This window comes from Mytilus trossulus, chromosome 13 (genome assembly GCF_036588685.1).
Source record: "Mytilus trossulus isolate FHL-02 chromosome 13, PNRI_Mtr1.1.1.hap1, whole genome shotgun sequence".
In the NCBI taxonomy this organism is placed as follows: domain Eukaryota; kingdom Metazoa; phylum Mollusca; class Bivalvia; order Mytilida; family Mytilidae; genus Mytilus; species Mytilus trossulus.
In genome coordinates, this window is record NC_086385.1 from 4,546,895 (window position 1) to 4,565,947 (window position 19,053).

General features: G+C 32.8%; 1 protein-coding gene across 1 annotated transcript in view; it reads left to right on the top strand.

Annotated features, from left to right (window-relative positions):
* The first annotated feature begins 13,266 nt into the window (after positions 1 to 13,266).
* LOC134694011 (chitin synthase chs-2-like) overlaps positions 13,267 to 19,053 on the top strand; it is a 36,463-nt gene continuing 30,676 nt past the window's right edge. Inside the window, exon 1 of the mRNA XM_063555009.1 lies at positions 13,267 to 13,354. Within this exon, the coding sequence (XP_063411079.1) occupies positions 13,328 to 13,354 (27 nt within the window). The 5' untranslated portion in view covers positions 13,267 to 13,327. The remainder of the gene's footprint in view (positions 13,355 to 19,053) is intronic.

Here is a 19,053-nt window from a genome sequence, read left to right on the forward strand (position 1 = left end):
TTTTTTGTTTCTGCTGTGTTTTTTCTGTCTGGTATTATTTTTACTTCTAAGGTAATAGAATCTGTTAAACTCTTTTCAGCTTGGGAAATTTTTATCCTTTTAATTTTAAAAAATACAAATAATTGTAAACACTTCACGGAAAGGTGAGGATTGCTTTTTGGTTGCTTAACGTCCAGTGGCCAATACTTCATTCATTTTCGGATGTCAGGAACCATGCCTCACCGAAAGGTTTTTAAAAGGATAGAACACAGGCAAATGCAAAAAGATTCTATTGACTATCCTCGCTGCCTAGGTCTCTATATAATGATTTATGTTTCATGGGATACTAAACTCCTGTTGAAAAAATACAAATATATTCAGTTTAAGTTAGGTTTTAGTCTGATCTAAGTTCTGATGTGATTTACTGAAAATGTTTCACTCTATTGATAAGAGGCAGTACCAAACATGTTTATCTTTAACATGTGGTCAGGTTAAATACATATGGGTTACACACTTTACTCGACATGTTTAGGAGAGGAACGTATTTATGGTTCGACCTTGTTTACAGATGCATTACAAGTATAAATATGTGTAGCTTGGTGTTTAGGCCCTAAACACATTTTTAGACTGTAAATATGACCTATTTATTTCTTACATCTACTTCAATTTTAACGTTTGTGGATAGGTGTTTCATTGACAGCTATACCACATTTCCTTTTGCTTATTTTTGTTGTATACATTATTTTTTTTTAATTTTCCTTGTCTTTTAAAAAATATTTATTCCATTATAAATTTTTTTGATGCCAAAAATAAGAATACGAAGAGTTATTTGTTAAATGCTATAACTAAGCGAAGTAAAACAACCATTAATAATTGTGTATAAGAGCATTATATATATTTATAAAATATTTAAAATACAAGCAGACATACCATTTGTGACACCAATTTCATTTACTTCCAAATCTTAAAGTCTTATATTTCCACAGTTGTCCAGTTCTTTAGCGTCTCTTAATAATGTCATAACGGGCTTTAGAGTCATATGATTAAGTTAACTAAATTATTTAGTTCTCCCACATTGTGAATTGTATATCTTACACCACTGCTTATTACATTATACAATAAAATGGTATTCATCTTCAATTGTTGAATAAAGATGAATTGTTAAAAAAAAAGCATTGACATCAGTTATAAGGTTATCGTTCATAGAAGACAGTTATGATTTGTATTCTCTTTTAAAAACGTAATATAGTATTTACCACTTGGAGTATTTCTATATTACATTTCTAATCGGATTATGAAAAACCCCACGGACGCCACATACCCTCATGTGTCTCTCAAGGTATAATGATAGTATCTAAACTCTTGTGTTTTAAATAAGGAAAAGAAATCGCAAAAGCTTTTTTTCTCAATTTGTATCTCCAAATTGGCTTCTTTAAATAAACAAAGAAGCTTACATAGCAATTTCCTTAGAAACAAAATAAATCAAAGGCGAAGTAAACACAAATTTCATTTTTTTATTATTCTTTAATAAACTTGAAATTATGCCACGCTAAACCGTTAGGTTTATTCAACAACAACCATTAATTAATCAATTAGTAACGATCAAAAGCAGATGTTTATTGGATAAGGTTGATTGAACATGGTGATTTTGGATTTTGCAATAAGCCGTTGGTCACGTGCCGAGTGGCACGCGTTTATTAAAAAGTCATTTAACTTCAAAATTACAATATCTATTGATACCAAACTTCATAGATATGAGGTATTAACTCATATCCTCTTCTATTCATGTTCTGTGTAATCTTAAAACATCGTTTTAGTGCAAAAAATATTCTTCTTAGTACACTAAGAAATCCTTTGCGATATTTCTACACACCGGTAAATCATGTGGCTTATTCCTCCCATCCCGTTTATTAAAGTAAAAATGTATTACATGGTTGAGCAATATCGGGTAGTTAAAATTTATGAATGCTATAGAATTCGTACAGATTAAAGATAAAGAATGAGAAGATGCATCTTAAGTACTGTAGTTTGACTTAGTCATGAATTGTGGTTCCATTTTGCAGGCTTTACCTGAATCGTTTATTCCTTCTATAGTTCATGAGTGGAATAAACTTGATACAAAACATTTCAGTGGCAACTCTATAGCTAAATTTGAGAAAGAATTGAAAATAAAAAACAACATCTTTTAGTAGGAAATTAAATATTAATTTATCTTAACGCAATTGCGATGTTCCGCTTTATTCTAAAACTATGAATTTTTTCCAGCTTATATTACAAATGACCTTTCTTGCCAATGTGTGTCAGATATTGTGTATCGGTACGTCTAAAAAAAACAACACCGGACTTCCTGTGCGAATGGGGACATTAAAAGTATACCCAAGACAAGTTATAGATATGCATTCTATAGAAAAATTAATTTTTGATCTTATACTTTTTGTTTTGAAAAAAAATCAATTCAATATTTGAGAAGCTATTTACAAAAACGTTAAATAAACTTTTCTTTTTATTTCAACTTTATAATGAATCTCGTCCTCAATTTCACCTAATTTTACATAAAGTATATATAATAAATAAAATGTTCTCTCTTTTATATTAAATATTTTGCCATCTATCAATTTCAATAGACATTTTTTTTTATTGTGTTCCAAGTTCTAAATCTACAAAAGAATAACTATTTTTGTAACATTGAATACCGAAGAAAGCTTCGCAAGTTAGACTGTTTTTTGGCATAATTGTTTTTATTCCACATTTTGTTTAAAAAATATATTTAGCCATTAAAACTCATTCTTGTCCCGTATGACATTTCCTGAACGAGTGAAAATCTGAATTAATTATTTTATTAAGCTTATCTTTATTGCGATAGCCTATTTTTGAAAAAAGGGTATAATTTTAAATTTTATGAAGTAAGATTCATACCACCAGAGACATTTAATATACTAGTAAACAAAAGAAACGACACAAGGCAATACATTTATCATATAAAATTAGATACAAAAGCTTTGCTCATTGTGGAAAGCCGTAAGGTGACCTATAGTTGTTAATTTCTATGTCATTCGTTTCTTTGGCAATCATGCCACATCTTTTTTTTTTATATAAATTTGCGTTCATCAGCTTCATGTGAACTTTGGTGGAAAGCAAATAGTTTGAAGTTGTCTCATTCACAATCGAACTACATCTACTTCTTTCTATTCTGTCCAAAACCGGGAATTATAGCTGCAATAGGCATTGTTTAAAAACAACAGCATAAAGCATCGTAGTGGCCATTTTAGCCTGTGAACTAATTTTCACTTTGGTAGGAATGAGGGGGAGGGGGGCTTTACTTTTTCAGCAAGGTTAAGTTGAGCGGATTAAGTCAAGAGTGGACAATATTTCTGTACCCAAGTTTAACCTTTGGGTTCGAAAAAAGGGAATAATAGTAAATAGTGATGAGACAACAACCCAACAACACAGAAAATCAAGAAATTAAAAGACATTAAAAGTTAACAGTCATTTGTTTTTTTTTCTATTATAGAGAGATCCCTATACACCTTATCAAGCCAAAAAAAAAGTTCCATGTTTAAATAAAGTAAGGAGCTAATTTCATATTACCTGCCATTAAAAATATCACAAAAGGCACATATATATTTTGTGTGGATGAAAAGTAACCATACCATGTTTATAACATCCATTCGTGGAAATCAAACTAAGTACATGAAATAAAAATCAGTACAAGGAAAATACCTCTCTGTTTATTAACTATAGAGTTGATAATGAACGTTGAATGTCAAGACTTGTCTAGAGACAAATTACAGTTCAAATGTTATATGAATATGAGCCGTGTTCTAGACTGATAGTGTCGAGAAAGATTTTTAACGTGCTAGTTCACAAGGTAACACTCCGCATTAAGACATCATTTAGCAACTCGAGCATATACCAGTCCAGAGACATATAATACAATTGTATTATATGTCTCTGACCAGTCGAGGTTTTTTTTACAGATATATCATGTAATGGAGGGGAGGTGTAATTAAATTATTAATGCCACTTGCTTAGCGGAGGAACAGCAATTTTAAATTTTGACGTATTTGGTTTGACCCGGCCGGGATTTGAACCCACGATTTACCGCACTAAGTGCAAAAAACTAAAATGCAATAAATAACCCAATCTCAAAGAGTTCTCCCTTTTATTTAAGCCAACAAAATGCATTTAACCAATTGATATTATTGAAAACTGTACTTAAAAAACGATGGTCGATTTAAGCGTAGATTTCATGCACGAACGCTTTCTGCACATTTGGTACTCTTGCAGCAATCAAGTGAAGGATCCATGTGTGACTAGCTGTTGCAAGGCTAAACTCACGAAGTTCTTTTTTTTTTATCCAATATATCCTTATTTTGCATTACCATTCCAAGTTCCATGTCCATTCTCCCAGTCGACCTTTAATATTTACTATGAAAAGCCTACCTATTGTATTTATAATTAATGTGTTCTCAGTATGAACATACATGAAATATTTGCCCCAGGACGTAAAACTAACAACAATTATTAAACAGACTCATTAATAATTAATATCATGAAAACCATATACGAAGGCAAGATTTGCACAATCCTATACAGTAATATTTCCATGTATCCGTTTCGATACTTATGGAAACTTTAACGACCCTTTTCAGGGTTGCGTTCAAAATCCTAGCAGCTACGTAGTGCAACGTAGATTTATGACTATTGAACGAGTAGCTAGCTTAGCTGCTATTGATATCTATGTAGCAGCTAGGCTAGCCACCTGTTCAATAGTCATAAATCTACATAGCCCTATATAGCCGATAAGATATAGAACGCAACCCAAGGTCGTATTCAATATCGTAGCGGCTACGTAGCTGGTATCAATATCTATATATATATATATGTAGAAGCTAGGCTAAATACAAAGGTTGAGTTCAATATCGTAGCCGCTACGTAGTGATCAATATATATGTAGCAACTGGGCTGAGTTCAATATCAAAGCATGCGGGTACGAAGCGGCTACAAAGCTGCTATCTATATCTATGTATATTGGTATTTCACAAACGTTAACGATTGTTAACGTTTGTAAAATACCAACAAAACTGACGAATCCATCTTAGATCACAATACGTATCAAAATTTAATCCTATGGGAGAAAAAATAATCCTATAGGACAAAGTTAATCCTAAGGGAAAACAAAATATCCGACAGGACAAATTTATCCTAAGGGAGAGAAAAAAATCCGTTAGGAGAAAAAAATATCCTATGGGAGAAAAAACATCCCACAGGACAAAATAAATCCCTTAGGAGAAAAAATTATCCTAAGGGACATTTGTTTTTGACAAAAAGTCGTTCATGATAATCCTATAGGATAAAAAAAATCCTATCGGATTTAACACTTTTTTTGAAAATCCTACAGGATTTTAAATCCCATAGGATATTAATTTTATCCCATAGGAGATAAATTTTATCCCATAGGAGATAAATTTTCCTATAGGATAAATAAATCCGATAGGATTTATATATCCCGTAGGATATAAAAAATATCCTATGGGATTATGGCTTTATCCTATAGGATTTCTGAAAATCCTGTAGGATTTTTAAAAATCCTGTAGGATTTTTAAAAATCCTATAGGAGAAAAAAATATCCTACAGGATTTTGTCACGGTTTTCACTCCAGTTGCCGAACCGGGCGAGCCACACCAAAATTTTTTTTGTATTGTGTTATTTATCCCCAGAGGTACATTATTGCCAAATTTTATGATTCTACGACAAAAAAAAGTGTGGTTCCAATTTGCACTTATGAGAAGTGCAAATTAATCCAAGAACATGTTTCTGGCTTGTTTGCTTTTTGATTTATTGAACCAAAAATAACTTGTTGTAAAAAAATTAAATCGTGCCTTCACAATACTAATAAAAATACCTACATTTGATAGACTTGATACAAATGTGTGTGTATATATATATATATAGGGAAAACAAGTTGAACTGGTTAATATATAAATGTTCGGACCATATGAGTATTTGGACCATACGGGTATGGTCATGACCATATGGGTATCTAGGCTAGCTTTTCACTCGCAAACAAAAGGTGTTAATGAAAAGGATCGTGCATTACCAATACTTGCAAATGCAAAAAAATATGATACCATATGGAAGTAAATGTCATCCAAGCCTACATGCAACAATGTAATAAGCGATTATATTACTAGCTATATATGGCATCAATATTTAATTTTTACGAAGTATTTGAATTATATAAATAATACATTGTAATGTAACCATCATTGTTTTTTTAGATAAAGTTTTTTTTATTATTGAAACTTTTATAATGTAATTTAAAAAAAAAATACTTAGTATATCAGTGGTCCAAATACTCATATGGTCCGGCCCGTTAATGACCAAACGAGTATTATACTCATATGATCCGACCATACGCGTACGGTCGGACCATACGCTTTTGGTCGGACCATATTAGTATACGCATATGGTCATGACCATACGCGTATGGTCCAAATACTCACATGGTCCGTATACAAAAACGAGAAACGAAAACGAAAAAAAATATACATTATACATGTAAAAGTTTTTTAACCTTGCATCAAAGAAGGATTACATGTGCATATCTAGCTTGCATTCTTATCGAACAACAACAAAAAAGTTATGAATATATTACATTGTGCTTCCACAACACTTACAACTATGCCTACATTCGAGAGACTTGGTATATACATGTATATAGGTATGAACAATAGCACTAGTACATATTTCATTCATTACTACAAATATTCCATTTTCAATGTAAACTGTTTGTGGCTAGAACATTCGGATTAAACCTGATACTGGGATACGAACAAACACCATTGAAGGTGCATGTGTATATAGGTATGAACAATAGCACTAGTACATATTTCATTCATTACTACAAATATTCCATTTTCAATGTAAACTGTTTGTGGCTAGAACATTCGGATTAAACCTGATACTGGGATACGAACAAACACCATTGAAGGTGCATGTGTATATAGGTATGAACAATAGCACTAGTACATATTTTATTCATTACTACAAATATTCCATTTTCAATGTAAACTGTTTGTGGCTAGAACATTCGGATTAAACCTGATACTGGGATACGAACAAACACCATTGAAGGTGCATGTGTATATAGGTATGAACAATAGCACTAGTACATATTTCATTCATTACTACAAATATTCCATTTTCAATGTAAACTGTTTGTGGCTAGAACATTCGGATTAAACCTGATACTGGGATACGAACAAACACCATTGAAGGTGCATGTGTATATAGGTATGAACAATAGCACTAGTACATATTTTATTCATTACTACAAATATTCCATTTTCAATGTAAACTGTTTGTGGCTAGAACATTCGGATTAAACCTGATACTGGGATACGAACAAACACCATTGAAGGTGCATGTGTATATAGGTATGAACAATAGCACTAGTACATATTTTATTCATTACTACAAATATTCCATTTTCAATGTAAACTGTTTGTGGCTAGAACATTCGGATTAAACCTGATACTGGGATACGAACAAACACCATTGAAGGTGCATGTGTATATAGGTATGAACAATAGCACTAGTACATATTTCATTCATTACTACAAATATTCCATTTTCAATGTAAACTGTTTGTGGCTAGAACATTCGGATTAAACCTGATACTGGGATACGAACAAACACCATTGAAGGTGCATGTGTATATAGGTATGAACAATAGCACTAGTACATATTTTATTCATTACTACAAATATTCCATTTTCAATGTAAACTGTTTGTGGCTAGAACATTCGGATTAAACCTGATACTGGGATACGAACAAACACCATTGAAGGTGCATGTGTATATAGGTATGAACAATAGCACTAGTACATATTTCATTCATTACTACAAATATTCCATTTTCAATGTAAACTGTTTGTGGCTAGAACATTCGGATTAAACCTGATACTGGGATACGAACAAACACCATTGAAGGTGCATGTGTATATAGGTATGAACAATAGCACTAGTACATATTTCATTCATTACTACAAATATTCCATTTTCAATGTAAACTGTTTGTGGCTAGAACATTCGGATTAAACCTGATACTGGGATACGAACAAACACCATTGAAGGTGCATGTGTATATAGGTATGAACAATAGCACTAGTACATATTTCATTCATTACTACAAATATTCCATTTTCAATGTAAACTGTTTGTGGCTAGAACATTCGGATTAAACCTGATACTGGGATACGAACAAACACCATTGAAGGTGCATGTGTATATAGGTATGAACAATAGCACTAGTACATATTTCATTCATTACTACAAATATTCCATTTTCAATGTAAACTGTTTGTGGCTAGAACATTCGGATTAAACCTGATACTGGGATACGAACAAACACCATTGAAGGTGCATGTGTATATAGGTATGAACAATAGCACTAGTACATATTTCATTCATTACTACAAATATTCCATTTTCAATGTAAACTGTTTGTGGCTAGAACATTCGGATTAAACCTGATACTGGGATACGAACAAACACCATTGAAGGTGCATGTGTATATAGGTATGAACAATAGCACTAGTACATATTTCATTCATTACTACAAATATTCCATTTTCAATGTAAACTGTTTGTGGCTAGAACATTCGGATTAAACCTGATACTGGGATACGAACAAACACCATTGAAGGTGCATGTGTATATAGGTATGAACAATAGCACTAGTACATATTTCATTCATTACTACAAATATTCCATTTTCAATGTAAACTGTTTTTGGCTAGAACATTCGGATTAAACCTGATACTGGGATACGAACAAACACCATTGAAGGTGCATGTGTATATAGGTATGAACAATAGCACTAGTACATATTTCATTCATTACTACAAATATTCCATTTTCAATGTAAACTGTTTGTGGCTAGAACATTCGGATTAAACCTGATACTGGGATACGAACAAACACCATTGAAGGTGCATGTGTATATAGGTATGAACAATAGCACTAGTACATATTTTATTCATTACTACAAATATTCCATTTTCAATGTAAACTGTTTGTGGCTAGAACATTCGGATTAAACCTGATACTGGGATACGAACAAACACCATTGAAGGTGCATGTGTATATAGGTATGAACAATAGCACTAGTACATATTTTATTCATTACTACAAATATTCCATTTTCAATGTAAACTGTTTGTGGCTAGAACATTCGGATTAAACCTGATACTGGGATACGAACAAACACCATTGAAGGTGCATGTGTATATAGGTATGAACAATAGCACTAGTACATATTTTATTCATTACTACAAATATTCCATTTTCAATGTAAACTGTTTGTGGCTAGAACATTCGGATTAAACCTGATACTGGGATACGAACAAACACCATTGAAGGTGCATGTGTATATAGGTATGAACAATAGCACTAGTACATATTTCATTCATTACTACAAATATTCCATTTTCAATGTAAACTGTTTGTGGCTAGAACATTCGGATTAAACCTGATACTGGGATACGAACAAACACCATTGAAGGTGCATGTGTATATAGGTATGAACAATAGCACTAGTACATATTTCATTCATTACTACAAATATTCCATTTTCAATGTAAACTGTTTGTGGCTAGAACATTCGGATTAAACCTGATACTGGGATACGAACAAACACCATTGAAGGTGCATGTGTATATAGGTATGAACAATAGCACTAGTACATATTTTATTCATTACTACAAATATTCCATTTTCAATGTAAACTGTTTGTGGCTAGAACATTCGGATTAAACCTGATACTGGGATACGAACAAACACCATTGAAGGTGCATGTGTATATAGGTATGAACAATAGCACTAGTACATATTTTATTCATTACTACAAATATTCCATTTTCAATGTAAACTGTTTGTGGCTAGAACATTCGGATTAAACCTGATACTGGGATACGAACAAACACCATTGAAGGTGCATGTGTATATAGGTATGAACAATAGCACTAGTACATATTTTATTCATTACTACAAATATTCCATTTTCAATGTATACTGTTTGTGGCTAGAACATTCGGATTAAACCTGATACTGGGATACGAACAAACACCATTGAAGGTACATGTTTGTGTACATCATTGTTTATTACGTAACCGGAACTCAGCATATTGTATACATGTAACAGTACAATGGGAGACGAGCAGTTCACATACATTGTTCAACACATACTATACTGATATACTAAAACATACATAGCAAACATTACACAATGAGTCAGCCTTTGAAAATTCTAAACCACAGACGAGCCTGGAAATCAGTCCTAAGATTGGCTCTGAGGCCATCACGTTTAACCAGAGCTTCAAAAAGTAATACCGAAAATAATCTTTTTTTTTTCAGAGAAGAATTTTCGAAAAAAAAATGTTCATAATAAAATAAGAAAATAAAGTATAACTGTCATTGAAATAGCAGTTACAATTAACCAGATGCTAAGGGGCAACCATTTTACTTCATAGTCTTTTTTCAGATTCAGAACTATGTTTTCGCTCTGTACTTAGTTTTTCAACGCTATAAATCGAACTTTATTTTTTCAATAAATAACACTTTAAGGTATGGATGAAATCTGGATATGTCATCTGCTTGACCAGAATATTTCTTTTCCATCAGAAGAGGGACCAGCATATATTTTTTTTTATTAAAAAAAAAAACATGAACTCTTTTTTTAATTTAACAAGACGTTCCATATTTGACATTTATGCAAAAACCATAGTTCACTACAGTACTTATATCTAATTATTTTTATTGAACCCCCCCCCCCCCCCCCCTCCCTTTTACAATTTCAATCTATCAGTAGTTTCCCCACACTTTGTAGTCCAATACTAAACCACTTAACAATGACCAAAAACCGTACCACTCAAAAAGCCCCAGCGTGACAAAAAATGTTATGTACACTTTTCTTCATTATGCATGTACCTTGATATTTAAAATTATTGACACGATAAAACCTTATATCTTTAAAGCTTCAGTTTGTCTAGTCTAATAATGATCCAAGATGATATATTATACAATACTGTTTCAATTTCAAAATCATAAATTATAGCCTAAGTAAACAATTTAAAAAGAATTCACAATAATTCGTATCGTAGTACCTATTAACTGTTACTACAATTCTAACGATATCACAGTTTTCTATCAAGTCATTAGAAGATTGGAGTTGAGGGTCTTCATTTTGGTGTAGATGGACACCTCTGTGTAAATGGACACCTCTGTGTAGATGGACACCTCTGTGTAGATGGACACCCCTGTGTAGATAGACACCTCTGTGTAGATGGACACATCTGTGTACGTAGATGGACACATCTGTGTACGTAGATGGACACATCTGTGTAGAAGGACACCTCTGTGTAGATGGACACATCTGTGTACGTAGATGGACACATCTGTGTACGTAGATGGACACATCTGTGTAGAAGGACACCTCTGTGTAGATGGACACCTCTATGTAGATGGACACATTTGTGTAGATGGATACATTTGTGTAGATGGACACATTTGTGTAGATTGTCAAACTCCGAAACAGTGATAACATAGCTTTCTGTGATCTTTTCCGTTCCTTCCGGAACTATTTTCCTTAACTCCATCAATCTATTTTAGGTAGTATGCGGATCGGAGTTTGAACTGCTACGGAGTTTGATAGCAAAGAGAACGTCACCGCTGTTTCGGAGTTTGCAGATGAGTGTCACATAAAACGTATGTGGTGTTCCAAGCGTACATTTATCATTCAAAATGAATGCTTTAGCATCGGCAAAATAATGCTGCTTTTTTTTTTTAGAAATATTTGAAATGATTCATCATTGATTGTTGTTTGGGAAACGTCCAGTGGCGAGTATTTTGTGCATGTTCATTTTGGTATTGATTGACACATTTGTGTTACAAACAGTAGATGTGGTGTTCTGTTCTTAATCGTCTAAAATATAAACAAAATACATTATAGATTAGACCGTTGGTTTTCCTGTTTTAATGGTTTACACTAGTCATTTTGTGGTCATGTTTAGCTTACTGTTCGGTGTGAGCCAAGGCTCTGTTTCGAAGGCTGTACTTTTACTTACAATGTATAAAAAAAAGATGTGGTATGATTGCCAATGAGACAACTATCCACAAAAGACCAAAATGACACAAACATTAACAACTATAGGTCACCGTACGGCCTTCAACAATTAATGAGCAAAGCCCATACCGCATTTTCTCATTGGTACTCATACCACATATTCCTATGTTTATTTGTCACCGCCAAAATTTGTTATAGAATGCGGTTGAAAGGATTGATAAATGAGTGTCGTTTTATACCGTCCAGTGGCAAATATTTCGTGCATGTTTAGGACAATTGTGAAAAATTGAAGAGTTTTCCCAATTACATTTTTAATTAAATTTTAAACTAAAAACTTATTTTCCTATTAATCTGTCTACAAATGTTTTTTTTTTATATGAAACATATAAATTGATTAAGTACTATCTGATTTTCTGTTGTCTAATTTAAAAATAATAATTTAAAAGTATAATCAAAATAGTGTCTAAGAAACAAAGACCTACTCAAATCCTTAATATAACAAGAATGTGTCCTAAGAACACGGATGCCCACCATCATTTTCCATGTTCAATGGACCGTGAAATTGGGTAAAAAATCTAATTTGGAATTAAAATTAGAAAGATCATACCATATAGGGAACATGTGTACTAAGTTTCAAGTTGTTTGGTCTTACACTTCATCAAAAACTACCTTGGCCAAAAACTTTAATTAAAACTCACACTTTCATTTTCTAAGTTCAGTGGACAATGAAATTGGGGTCAAAATTCTAATTTGGCTTTCAAATTATAAAGATCATATCATAAGCAAAAAGCGTACTAAGTTTCAAGTTGATTGGACTATAGCTTCATCAAAAACTACCTTGACCAAAACCTTTAACCTGAAGTGGGACGAACGTACGAACGTACGAACGGACGCACGGACGCACGAACGCACGGACGAACGAACGAACGAACGGAGGCACAGACCAGAATACATAATGCCCCTCCTCTATCGTAGGTGGGGCATAACAATTAGTAATTATAAAAAATAATTGTTGAACTCAACTTATCCATTTTACATAACAAACAAATTAGAAGGGTACTCATACAGACCCCATTTTCACATATTTCACTACTTTAAAGGTTGCCTTATCAGCTAAAGCAGCAATAAATTATAAAAAATTATTAAGACGGTTCAAACGAAATTCCCCTTTGCGATACATGTAATCCATGGACAATATTTAACATGTAAATAATATTGAATATGGCATTTCCTGAAATCTACATCGGGGTAAGTACTGTTGACAAAAATATATCATTTTCAAAATATGGATTAAAATTTGTGAAATATTTGTTTTAGCTTACATTGTACAAGGATACATGGATATTAATTAAATTTATTTGAAACATAAATCTAAGTAAGACTAATAAGTCTATTATATCAAGAAGTAAAACGAAAAAGAGTTCTGTTAAATAAAACAATTTAAATGCAGGGATTTAAAGTAATTGATTTTTTTTTTAAGTTCTGCTTTTGTTTTTTAAATAAATATGTACATGGTTCCTTAGAAAAACACATGCATCGTCTATAAAAGCAAACTTCAAAACAGATAGCATGCACCTTTTTTGTCTGATAAATCGACTATATGTTAAGAATAAAAACTGCTCCTTAAATTATGTTTAATTAGGTAATGTTCAGTGGCTGATCATGAAATTTTCATAAGTGAGGACCCACTGACTGCCTAAGAGGGGCCCAAACACCAGTCATGTTTCAGTGATTCTCGATATAATCAACGGTTAACATTTATTTCCTAGAAAAAGGGGGCCGAGCCCCTGAATACCCTTCTAAATCCGCCTCTGAATGCTCTCCTCTGAAAAAAAATTGTCGTCAATTTATCCGTCATTATATATTTTTCATAAATTATATAATTGTTATAATGGCCGTTAGTTTTTCTTGAGAATTATTTCACTGTTTTTCTGTTCATGCCATTTTATAGCAGCATAAATTCTGAATGTATTGGTTTTTCTTGTTGTTGAAGATGTACGATTACCTATAATTGCCTGTGATATACATGTGTATCCTCGTCATTTAAACTCTGGTGGGTCGTTTTCGCATTGGCAATCATACAACATCTCCTTAATAATCTATTTTAGCCAAATTTTAATTATTTTGAAGAAATTCCGGCCGTCAATAATATTTGTTTTAGTAAGTTTTAATTAATATGTGCTGGATTTTCTTATGATAGAATTCCTACAACAAGTATATTTTGGCGTCCAGTGGCAAATATTTCATACAATTTCAGGTCGAAAACAAATTCACAATATGTAAAAAAGGCAGAATCTGAAATGCAAGAAATATAGACTGTCACTGACATTGTATATACCGGTATAATAAGATCAATCGGTTCCAGGACCAGTCCAGTATATCTTATTTTAATCCTTCTTATGCCTCGTTCACACGGACATTTAATTCGAATTGAATTCGAATCGAATTCGCTAATCGCGTTCACACATTCTTCTTTTTTAATCCGAATTGATTCGAATTGGCTAATTCGAATTATCCAATTCGCATAAGAAATACGCTTTTGTGAATACGAATTAAAAGTAAACGTCGTTTGGACAGTATTTTTAAAAAGCGAATTTGACGCGATTTGCAAATTGAATTAGAATTGACGTTAGGACGTAGAACGTTTCGAATGCGAATTAGTTAATGCAAATCACGTGTGAACTCAGCATTATTAATAAAAAAAAATTCCCACATGTACATTTAGAGTTGTTTAGAGCTGGTATATTCAGTGAATGACACAACTTTTTTGTTATTGTGGAATACAATTTTCAGTATTTATTTTTATATTTTTTTAAGAAATTCACCCTTAGTCTTTCATGTTTGTAGTAAATTGTTATTTGATCTGGTCTTTGTTTCTAACACTAAAAGAGAAGTTTCGATTATGGTCATATAGACGTATGTCTATTTTTGAATCAATATTAATTATTTTGCGTAAATTTTAAAGTAACATAAATTACGATTATTTCAATGTTAGGTGTGCTTTCCGTTTTAAATTTTCCTCGGAGTTCAGTATTTTTGTGATTCTACTTTCTACTACATAAGGTTTGTAGAAAAAAATGAATCCTAAGTGATCACATCTTTGATATGACAAGAAACAAAATTCAACCCGAGACAACAGATAACATAAGTTCGTTATGTCTTGATTACTTTTCATTTATCCATTTGAATATTTATATGTTTTAAAGAATGAAGACGTCTCGTTAATTTACACAAAAATGCAAAGCAAAAATCATAACAGATGATGACTCCTGGCGCACTACAGAAGTTCATACAAGTAATAACTATAAACGGAATATGGTGCGGTTTGATTGCAAATGATGCACCAAGCATTTATAGTTTATAATCTACTACACTTGTTTCAAATAAAGAGGATGTAAGCAATAAGAGGCCTTCAACCATGAAAAACCTTGAAACCGATTAGTCTGCTATTTCAGATAATTTACCTATTTATTTTGGTGCAAATGAAATACATATTGGTGGCGCAACTGCAAATATATATACAGGCAAGCATATACAGCTAGGTCTTTCAACCTCCGCGAGTTTCAAAGTATGGCTGTATGGGGACCCATTAGAGGCCTACGGCTGTTTTGTACTTTTTGGTCGGGTTGTTATCTCTTTGATACATTCCTCATTTTCATTCTCATTTTATATATTTATAAAAGCTGTATTTTATTTTATTTTAACTTGGTTAAGATTTGAAGGATTTAGCAGAAATTTTTCCGTTTGCAATCTCATTAAATGGATTCATACGATCATAAAAATGTAAACTAAAAAAAACATAAAGTTTTATTATCGTCGCTACATGAAGTTGATCGGTTAAACTGTTGCAAGATTTCAAGGTTAGAATCTATGTATACACGCATGCGTCAGGTTGACGACATCAGTGAAAGGTCTACGTCATGGAAATCCGTGTTAATCATACTGTCAATATTTCAGCGAATCATTCTATTGATCTACCTACAAAATGTACAACATGTACCGATACCAGGGGATTGAAGTCTGCAAATATAAAAAGCCGTTATCTTAGTTTATGACTTAATCTATATGAAATAATGCATCATAAATAAATACTTATTTACATTTCAATCTGATTATTGAAGGTTTGGATGTCCACCCCCAAATTTGGGGATATTATAATATTGGGAGATACAATTTTTTTAAGTTTAATATTACACTGAAAATATCTTGCATAATTAAATTGAAGTAACTCCTTTCCTGAATAAAGGTGTATTGCATTAAATGGTCCGACACCACAATTGTCCCCTAGTATTGACAATGGGTTACTTGCCATTAATTTGTATACCCCTTCCAAATTTATTTCTCCATGTTTAAAGCCTCAAATTGCAAGTAAGGGGGTGAAATTACACAGTAAAAAAAAATGGGTCCAAAATTTTAAAGGAAAGTAGTGATTTGGTCCAACTGAAAAAGGTTAAAAAATAGCACTTTGGAAGCTGCCAAAGATTTCAAGACGCTCTAGACATAAAATTGTCCATATTTTTAGTTAGAGCAGGTGATTTTTTCTATATTTTTGATATAATTTGTCCCAAAAGTAGCACAACACACTAAAAATTTCATTGAGGAAGCGCGGGTGTTTTTTTTTAAATTTTCATTTATGTTCTAAAAGAAATGCACTACGAAATAATTGTGGTATCGGACCATATGGCAGAAAGTCAGAGGGGTTTATTTGTTTTCTTAGTAATCTCTCTTTCTGACTTGGTATATTGTATATCATCGAATAAATCGAAGGGGTAATATATTCTAACTTGTCACTCTTACTGAAAATTAGTATTTCATAAGATAGGAAAAAGTCATAGAGGTTTTATATTTGAATAGTCAATCTTCCTGATTAGTTGTACTGCATAACATTGGAAAAAGTCAGAGAGGTTACGTATTATGAGTAGTCAATCTTCCTGATTAGTTGTACTGCATAACATTGGAAAAAGCCAGAGAGGTTACGTATTATGAGTAGTCAATCTTCCTGATTAGTTGTACTGCATAACATTGGAAAAAGTCAGAGAGGTTACGTATTATGAGTAGTCAATCTTCCTGATTAGTTGTACTGCATAACATAGGAAAAAGCTAGAGAGGTTACGTATTATGAATAGTCACTCTTCCTGATAAGTCGTACTGCATAACATTGACAAAGTCAGAGAGGTTACGTATTATGAGTAGTCAATCTTCCTGATTAGTTGTACTGCATAACATAGGAAAAGCCAGAGAGGTTATGTATTATGAGTAATCAATCTTCCTGATTAGTCGTACTGCATAAAATAGGAAAAAGCCAGAGAGGTTATGTATAATGAGTAGTCACTCTTCCTGATTAGTCGTACTGCATAACATAGGAAAAAGTCAGAGAGGTTATGTAGTTTTGAGTTGTTACTCTTTCTGATTAGTTGTACTGCATAGCATAGGAAAAAGTCAGAGAGGTTATGTAGTTTTGAGTTGTTACTCTTTCTGATTAGTCGTACTGCATAACATAGGAAAAGCCAGAGAGGTTACGTATTATGAGTAGTCAATCTTCCTGATTAGTTGTACTGCATAACATAGGAAAAGCCAGAGAGGTTACGTATTATGAGTAGTCAATCTTCCTGATAAGTCGTACTGCATAACATAGGAAAAGCCAGAGAGGTTATGTATTATGAGTAATCAATCTTCCTGATTAGTTGTACTGCATAACATAGGAAAAAGTCAGAGAGGTTATGTATTATGAGTAATCAATCTTCCTGATTAGTCGTACTGCATAACATAGGAAAAAGTCAGAGAGGTTTTATATTTGAATAGTCAATCTTCCTGATTAGTCGTACTGCATAACATAGGAAAAGCCAGAGAGGTTATGTATTATGAGTAATCAATCTTCCTGATTAGTTGTACTGCATAACATAGGAAAAAGTCAGAGAGGTTTTATATTTGAATAGTCAATCTTCCTGATTAGTCGTACTGCATAACATAGGAAAAGCCAGAGAGGTTACGTATTATGAGTAGTCTATCTTCCTGATTAGTCGTACTGCATAACATAGGAAAAGCCAGAGAGGTTACGTATTATGAGTAATCAATCTTCCTGATTAGTTGTACTGCATAACATAGGAACAGTGGGTTATGTAGTTTTGAGTAGTTACATTTTCTAATAAGTCCTACTGCATAATAAAGGGAAAAGTCAGAGAGGTTATGTATTGCAAGTCGTCTCTCTTGAATTTTCTTCCCGATTATTCGTACTGCATATTAGAGGAAAAAGTCAGAGAGGTTATGTATTGCAAGTCGTCTCTCTTGAATTTTCTTCCCGATTATTCGTACTGCATATTAGAGGGAAAAGTCAGAGAGGTTATGTAATGCAAGTCGTCGCTCTTGAATTTTCTTCCCGATTATTCGTACTGCATATTAGAGGAAAAAGTCAGAGAGGTTATGTATTGCAAGTCGTCTCTCTTGAATTTTCTTCCCGATTATTCGTACTGCATATTAGAGGGAAAAGTCAGAGAGGTTATGTATTGCAAGTCGTCTCTCTTGAATTTTCTTCCCGATTATTCGTACTGCATATTAGAGGGAAAAGTCAGAGAGGTTATGTAATGCAAGTCGTCTCTCTTGAATTTTCTTCCCGATTATTCGTACTGCATATTAGAGGGAAAAGTCAGAGAGGTTATGTATTGCAAGTCGTCTCTCTTGAATTTTCTTCCCGATTATTCGTACTGCATATTAGAGGAAAAAGTCAGAGAGGTTATGTATTGCAAGTCGTCTCTCTTGAATTTTCTTCCCGATTATTCGTACTGCATATTAGAGGGAAAAGTCAGAGAGGTTATGTAATGCAAGTCGTCGCTCTTGAATTTTCTTCCCGATTATTCGTACTGCATATTAGAGGAAAAAGTCAGAGAGGTTATGTATTGCAAGTCGTCTCTCTTGAATTTTCTTCCCGATTATTCGTACTGCATATTAGA